This window comes from Mycetomoellerius zeteki, unplaced genomic scaffold (genome assembly GCF_001594055.1).
Source record: "Mycetomoellerius zeteki isolate Tzet28-1 unplaced genomic scaffold, Tzet1.0 scaffold267, whole genome shotgun sequence".
NCBI lineage: Eukaryota > Metazoa > Arthropoda > Insecta > Hymenoptera > Formicidae > Mycetomoellerius > Mycetomoellerius zeteki.
Window position 1 is genome coordinate 565,850 of NW_017257246.1, and position 8,578 is coordinate 574,427.

Below are 8,578 nucleotides of genomic sequence, written 5' to 3' on the forward strand. Positions count from 1 at the left end.
TTACAAACTTGAACGCGCTCTATTGTTTCGAAAACAATGAGCATTTAGAAAATCGGGATCCTCAAAAAATCTGAGCCCCTCAAAAAATCCGGGTCCGGGGGAAATCACCCCGTCACCCCCCCTCTCGTCAGGCCTGACCCTGAGTATCTCATATTACGAATTCCACGCCTTATGGTCTTACGATCATCAAATCTAGCTTTTGTAATTAAGCAATTCAACATATCTCGTATTTTTCTATTAATATGATCTTACTCTATCACTACATGAAGAATTTATTGCCAAATATTTACTTATTAAATAATAAACAAGGTTTAAAGACTCATCTCAATGAAACTTGAAGTCATCCAAATTCTAAAATCTTTTTTTACAACGACTACAGGCACGATCTATTATAATGCATTTTCAGTAAATAGCTTTCAACCCAAGAGTAAATTTATGGTGGAATCAACAGATAGATTTATTAGTTTAGCAGAAACGCCGCTATCTCATATTAGGCATTTATCTCATAATAGGGAGCTTTCTTATATATACATTATTTTATATTAGATTACAGGTTATTATGTAATTATGTATTATATATATATTTACTCATTTTCTCGAACACCTAAGGAGAAATATGGATTTTTAATTGGTAAAAAATACTATAAGTGTATAGCAACATTATATATGTGTTACAATTTGTTACTCAACAATGTAATTGTTACATAGTAAAAAAATTGTGTATTTGTGTTGGAAACGGTCTACTCGATCACGTTCTGTGCTAACAGTTTGTGTTGAATTTTTTAACATATTCGAGTGTTCATTTAATATAATGTGATTAAAGATTTTGTGTGAAATTGATATTCAACATTTTCCAGTGTCAAAATGACACAATTTATGAGTAAGTGAACAAATAACATAAAAATAATGTGTTTTAAAATGTAAATTCGAAGACAAATGAATGAAATACGTGTTAATTTGACATATCATAAATGTTAATTTTCTGAAAAAAAAAATTCTTCCACGGTTTCTTTACAAACTGTGTTGATATTACCTTTTTTGTATGTATTCTTTTACATAATATTTGTGTAACCTTCGAACATATTCATTATGTGTTAAATTAACCCAAAACTTTGAGTGGACCGTTTGGAATATGCGATTTATGTTAAATTCAACACATTTTTTTCAATAGTGTATGTACATGTGTTTATTATATTTATTGTATATTGTTGAATAAGAAATCATAATACTGATAAAATGTTAATATTTGTGTTCTGCAGTACTGTAACTAATTATAAGCTTTAATTTCCTCGCTTCTGAGCAAAAAAATTATCTCAGATAACTATTCCCGTATGTATACAGTTGGAAAAAATGTGTTGAATTTATATAAATCGCATGTCCCAAATGGTCCACTCAAATTTTTGAGTTAATTTTACACTAGATGAATATGTTAGTAGGTAACACAAATATTATGTAAGAGAATAAATACAAAGAAAGATAACATCGACACAGTTTGTAAACAAACCATAGAAACATTTTTTTTTTCAGAAAATTAACATTTATGATATGTTAAATTAATACATATTTCATTCATTTGTCTTAGAATTTATGTTTTAAAACACATTATTTTTATGTTACTTGTTCACTTATTCATAAATTGTGTCATTTTGACACTAAGAAACATTGAATATCAATTTCATAAAAAATGTTTAAATAGCATAATCACATTATGTTAAATTAACACTCGAATGTGTTAAAAAATTCAAAACAAACTGTTAGCATAAACGTAAGTGGACCGTTTCCACACAAATACACAAATTTTTTTACTGTGTATGTTTCAAGTTAAAAATGTTTCAACGACAGTATATATCACTTCTATATGTTCTACACAATTAGAAAAAATGTGTTAAATTTAACATAAATCGCATGTCCCAAACGGTCCATTCAAAGTTTTGGGTTAATTTAACACAGAATGAATATGTTCGAAGGTTACTTATGTAAAAGGATACAAAAAAGGTAATATCGACACAGTTTGTAAATAAATCGTGGAAGCATATTTTTTTTAAGAAAATTAACATTTATGATATGTTAAATCAACACGTATTTATTTGTCTTAGAATTTACGTTTTAAAACACATTATTTTTATGTTACTTATTCACTCATAAATTGTATCATTTTGACACTAAGAAACATTGAATATCAATTTCACAAAAAGTCTTTAAATAACATAATCACATTATGTTAAATTAACACTCGAATATGTTAAAAAATTCAACACAAACTGTTAATACAAACGTGAGTGGACCGTTTCCAACACAAATACACAAATTTTTTTACTGTGTAAGGATCGAAGTATTTTGAGCCTCGAAACAATCCGTCAATACCGATGTTCTCCACATTCAAAGAAAATTATAGTGGTAACAACTATTAAGATGACAGCGATACAAATTTTACATGTAAAATTAATATAGTTGAATAAACTAATAGTATGTAATAATAATATAATTAAGAACATAAATTATTTTAAGTATATATATGTTAGTATTGTTAGCAATAATAATAATAATAATATAGTTAGGAATGTAAACTATTTTAAGTATGAAATAACTATACTGCAATAATTTATTTAATTAGATGTACGTTAATTATGAAACTCGTGTAAATGTTCATATATACAATTCCTATATCTTTTTCTAGGTGTTTCGACTAGGTGCCGAATACATCTAGGTATTTAGCAAATCATTACCGGACACATGATCCATGGGCTTTTCTAATCCGTGCATTGCGTAGACCCAACGATTATTGTCGACCGGTGTGATGAGAAACATTCTCCGATGTAGCTAGATGAAACAACGGAACGTAATCTTTGTTATGATCACGTATTAATCAATTCGTCAGCACGATTCGCTCTTGTATTGTAGCGCGCAGATCTATATTCTATTTCACTGATTTTCGCGAATTTGCCGGCTTTAAACGGAGACAAAATACAAAATTCACGACAATCGTAACGCGTCACTAAGTTAGTACACCTGTGTTAAGTATACGTGAGGAGGTGAACGCGTGGCGACCGATAAAGACGCACTTCGAGGATGGCAATATACATCGACGGAGTTTCGTGTCGCGAATACACGGATACCCTCTCCATTCCTTTCTTTCTATCTCTCTCGCAAGCCTGTTGGTGAACCTTCCTGCCATCTCATTCATTTATTTATTTATGTCTCTGTCTCACTTTTATCTCAGGGTCGACATGATTTGACCTGAATTGGAATATCGACTGAATCTGATAATATCCGATGACTGTTCAAGCACTTGAGTACGTGCTCACTTTTTTGACATGCACAAGTAATATTCGGTAGGCTGGATATTCGGAATAAATTACGAATACTCATATTAAATATACACTATTTGAATATCCAGGTAATAATGATAATCCAGGTATTTTGGATACCCAGACATTCAAACAAACCAAAAAATCATGACGTCAAAATAGATCTAAAATGATTATTAAAACTCATTTGCGATCAAAATTATTGAATTTATTTTAACGTCATTTTGACGTTATCGTAGTGTTGCTCTGTTTGGGATATTCCCTAAGCAGAACAATAACTAATGCAGAACTAATGCATAAGCTAGTAGTAATTACATCAATATTATAATTTCCCACTTAGCAATATAAATGTAATATAACACATATTATGTACATAATAATTATATCATTGAGTAGAAAATTATAACATTAATGTAATGTTACTGTCAATTTGTGTTCTCTGTGGGCCTTCAATAAAACGGATATTTAGATAATGTAATTTGAATATTTGGATAAAGTTTTGTACTGCGACGATTACTTCCACATTCATCCGGATAACTAATCAGATAACTAAAATTATTTAATTTAAATCATTAGATCTATTAGGTTGATTTTTGTTTTCGGAAGATAAGGAGCCTAGTCCTCTGACATCCTAGATACGTTACTGAATACTCCGCACACATTTGTCTATCTTACTTCTTCTCGCGTGCGTATTATGTACTCTGTATTCGTTTTCTCATACACTCAAATCCGTTTCGCTCGATCCTCGTTCTCTCTCTCTCTCTCTCTCTCTCTCTCTCTCTCTCTCTCTCTCTCTCTCTCTTTCTCTCTCTTTCTCTCATTTAAACGGTCTCTCTTGATCACGTGCACATGTTACGCACATTGATTCCTCAAAGGTTCTCCAGCTTACTCACTCCCATCGCTCTTTTCATTCATCTCGCTTTACACGACGGCTCGCTCACGTATCCATTGGCTTGCTACTTCCCCACCAAGAGCAAGTTACCTTATTTAACTCTGAAAAAAAATTCTATCACTCGCTAAGCACGTGCTCGTCCACCTCCATCTCTTCACCGCGGCTCGTTGTACGCCGGCTTTCAGAGCGTTGCGTTTAATTGTTCTTTCAATAATACCTCAACTCTTTAATTAATACGCACTTCTATTAGCATAGTAATAATTTGAATGTTTAACATTGTACATTTTAAAATATCTATACGTTTAATACTGAAAATATCTATAAATTTAATCCAAACAGTTCTTTGTATTTTTTTTATCTCGATATTTGATATTGCAATCGTAACGCTGCCTAAATGTTTCTCTATTTATTATTGTCTTCATGTATAATTAAGGAATCTTCTTTATTGTTATCATTGTATTTAAAATTGTAATAATATTTTGAATTTGCTATCTATTATTACTTCTATCAAATCAAATTATAAATCTTATCTACGATAGAAAAGAAAGAATAAGTAGTAAAGTATAGTCGATAATAAATTTATATGCTAAATTCTTCCTTCATAATTTCTAAGAAAGTACGTCATTTTTATTGTAGATAAGCTTCATCCAACTTTAATAGCATATAATAACAACTCTATACAAAATTTATATTTTTGGTTAGAGACATAAAAAGAAAACTGTAAATTGTAAAATTCATGCAAAAATATTATTAAGCACCAAGATTCACTTTGACAGAATATAACCTTCTTTGTTTATTTTTTTTGTACACAAAGAAAAATGTTTCATTGATCTTTATGATTTTATTTATCACTCCCTTACTTCGAAAATGACACATGTCAAAAAACGTGATTTTTCGAGTTATTACCATGAATGAGTTAAGTAAACATTACCGTATCAATTCATTACAAGATTGAATCAACTTAACTAAATTAATTAAAGAATCTTCAAAACTTAAAAAAAAAAGGATAGTTCAAAAAAAATTCTCACAACTCAAAATGAATGGTTTTTAAGAGTTGTAAAATGAAAATGACAAAAATATAGTCGTGTTAAGAAAATATACAGTGTAGGTCATTTTAATCAATACGTGAATATCTCAAAAAGGAAAAATTTTTTCAAAAAGTGTTTCAAACAAAAGTTTTATGGTTTCAAGGAGGAAAGAAGACAATGACCTTGAGAAGATGTCCTTAAGGTCAGGTCCATGTTAAATAAAATTTTTTAAACGCAACCCTCCATTTTTTATTCCGTATTCTTGTAGCTTATTTCAAGAGCTTTCCAAAATGCTATAATAAAGTATTTTTTCGTTAAGTACATTTCAAGTTATGAGGTTCGAAAGTTACAGTACTGTCGGCATTTGCATTATTCAAGTTGTCCGACCGACGGCTAAAACCTCTTGAATGTTGTTCAGGATCATGTCCTGGATAACATTTGTCAAGATCAAGGCCATTGGAGATTATTCCTTTTATTTTCATTTTTGTACTAAAAATTTATTTTTACGTAAAAATGAAAATAAAAGGAATAATCTCCAATGGCCTTGATCTTGACAAATGTTATCCAGGACATGATCCTGAACAACATTCAAGAGGTTTTAGCCGTCGGTCGGACAACTTGGATAATGCAAATGCCGACAGTACTGTAACTTTCGAACCTCATAACTTGAAATGTACTTAACGAAAAAATACTTTATTATAGCGTTTTGGAAAGCTCTTGAAATAAGTTACAAGAATACGCAATAAAAAATAGAATGTTCCGTTAAAAAAATTTTATTTAACATGGACCTGACCTTAAAAACATCTTCTCAAGATCAAACAAGGTCATTGTCTTCTTTCCCCCTTGAAACCATAAAACTTTTGTCTGAAATATTTTTTAAAAAAATTTTTCGTTTTCAAAATATATTGATTAAAACGGCCTACCATATATATAGGGTGTCCGGTAAGTTTTTGCCAATCGCTTTTGTGTAGATAGAACGGATTAAACTGAGTCGGAAAATCCTCTATCATTTTGCAATTTTCGCAATGATTAATGAGATATTAATTACTAAAATTCGCTGAATATTGGTTTTTAATAATTTTTTACTCAAATACTATCAACTTTACAGAAAAACAGCAAGAGACAAAAATTGTTCATTTTCTTCTCTAAAGTTCTGAGAATTTTTTAATACCATATTTTCTCATGTTGGTAAGAATAAGAAAATGCGGTACTAAAAAGTTGATAAAAAATTTTGAAAAAATTCTTAGAGTTCTATGAGAAGAAAATAAATGATTCTTATCTCTGTAATAGTTTGTCTATAAAGTTGATAGTATTTGAGTAAAAAATTATTAAAGATCAATATTCACCAATTTTTAGTAATTAATATTTTGTTAACTGTTGCGAAAATTGCAAAATGGTAGAGGACTTTTCGACTCAGTTTAGTCCGCTCTATCTACACAAAAGCGATTGGTAAAAACTTACGGGATACCATGTATATATTTTCTTTGCGCACGATATTATTTGATTAGTTAATTTTCTATCAAATTGAAAAACAATTTTTTTTCTATTTTCTAGGAAACTTATTTTTTTGTATCACTTTTGAAGGGAGCAGTACGTTTAAGATTTTAATTTTTAGCTTGGGTTTTTTTTAAATATAAAACCTATAGATCTTCTCCACTTTCGTGCAATTCTCTATTCTATTGGCCTCCCAGTACTTTTCCACTACTTTCGCTGTAGAAATATACAAGGTGTTCCAGGAAACGTAATATGCATGCATAATACAATCAATTAAAATATAATACTTTTATTAAGTATAAATAGAATTTCCCTTTGGTATAAAAATACAAATAACGATACATATATATTTTTAATCTTGATAAACAAACTGTAAAAATAGTAACAGTATCTTTACGAAGGATACTTCAACGATACTTCTACATTTGGCACTGAGAAAAATTGCTCCGCTCATGTATGACATTCATGTAATTGACTTAACAAGCCCATAATTAAATTGTTAATACAATTTATTAAATTACTGTCGAGTGATTTGCATGGAAAGCAACACACTAAATTCGTACATAAAATTTGTGTTTATACGCATCGTATAAAGCCGAATAAAGGCTCAATTAAAAGGCATCATTACCAATAAAAGAATGATAACACGTTTTGAAGAGACGGTAGTGTCTCGGGCTAAGTAAGTTCTGGCACTCATTTGATTAAATCGATCGATGGTCATTTTTGTACAACAAACAAAAGTATAAGAACAATTATACAAGTAGCATTGCGTATTTTAGTTTTCTATTTATACTTCTATTTGTATTTCTATCTTTTTTAAAATGCTTTAGTATATTAATATGTGTGTATACATATATGCAATATTAGATTTACTTTTGTATGTAAACCGAGATGTAAACTTGTAAAGGTAAATGTCTAAGAGAACCCGTCCACCTCAAAATGGCATAAAAATACACTGAGGGCCGATTGTTCCAACTTCTTAGTAAAGTTTACCTGTTAGGTAAATAGCAAGATTATCCAATCACGTGCGCGGATTACCAGATTTATCTAACAAGTAAACTTTACCAAAAAATGGAACAATCGGCCCTGAATCGATGTGTTTTTGCATGAAACGAAAGAATCTGGCAGAAAAAAGTGTCGCTCTGTCTCGTGAACCGAGATATTAAGTAGTGTGTCGGGTAAATACACCTAATATTCGAAATAAATGAATAAAAAAAAAATGATCGAAAATAATATTCGAATACACTTCTTTTTTATTCATCAAGAAACGAATAAATACTTTTTCATTCCATTTGAATGAATATTTTTTGAATATGATTACGAATATTTTCGTTTCGTATTCACTTCTACTCTGTATTATCTGCACATAGCCTGTAAGTCTACAAGAGAAAACAGAAATCTATAAAAACAATGCGGCTACAATTACATCGTGCTCTTAGTCCGTGACCTATACGATAGGTGCATTCTTGTTTAACTTATAAATTAAACAAAGATATTTTTATTGAGAATAAATAATATCTCGGAATTTAATGTCCTCAGACCATAATCAATGACGCGCCCAAGATATCTTATAAAGTGTTTATAACATTATTATGATGTAATCGGAATTATATCGGAATATGTATGGTGCTCTATCAAATAAATATAAATAAAAAATGTATTGCTTTCTAAAATACTTTTCAAAATTTCTAACTTTCCTTTATAAAATCTGAATACTTCAATGATAAAAATAAATAAAATTCATTTTTTTACTTAAAGTCATCAAAGTGCCGGTTATAATTAAGGAATAACGATTGTGCCTATTGCAACTCTTTTTTTCAGTTTATATTTTGTTTGAATGAATATGAATACTCGTT

General features: G+C 29.8%; 1 protein-coding gene across 3 annotated transcripts in view; it reads right to left on the reverse strand.

The window, feature by feature from the left end:
• LOC108724041 (peroxidase) overlaps nucleotides 1-8,578 on the reverse strand; it is a 43,985-nt gene that overhangs the window by 27,837 nt on the left and 7,570 nt on the right. For 2 of the 3 annotated variants that reach the window (XM_018450177.1, XM_018450176.1), the window contains exon 1: nucleotides 2,727-3,086. The exons of the other annotated variant lie outside the window; for it this stretch is intronic. In XM_018450177.1, the coding sequence (XP_018305679.1) occupies nucleotides 2,727-2,808 (82 nt within the window). In that variant the 5' untranslated portion in view covers nucleotides 2,809-3,086. Of the gene's footprint in view, nucleotides 1-2,726; nucleotides 3,087-8,578 lie in introns of those variants that run through there. 3 annotated transcript variants of the gene reach the window in all.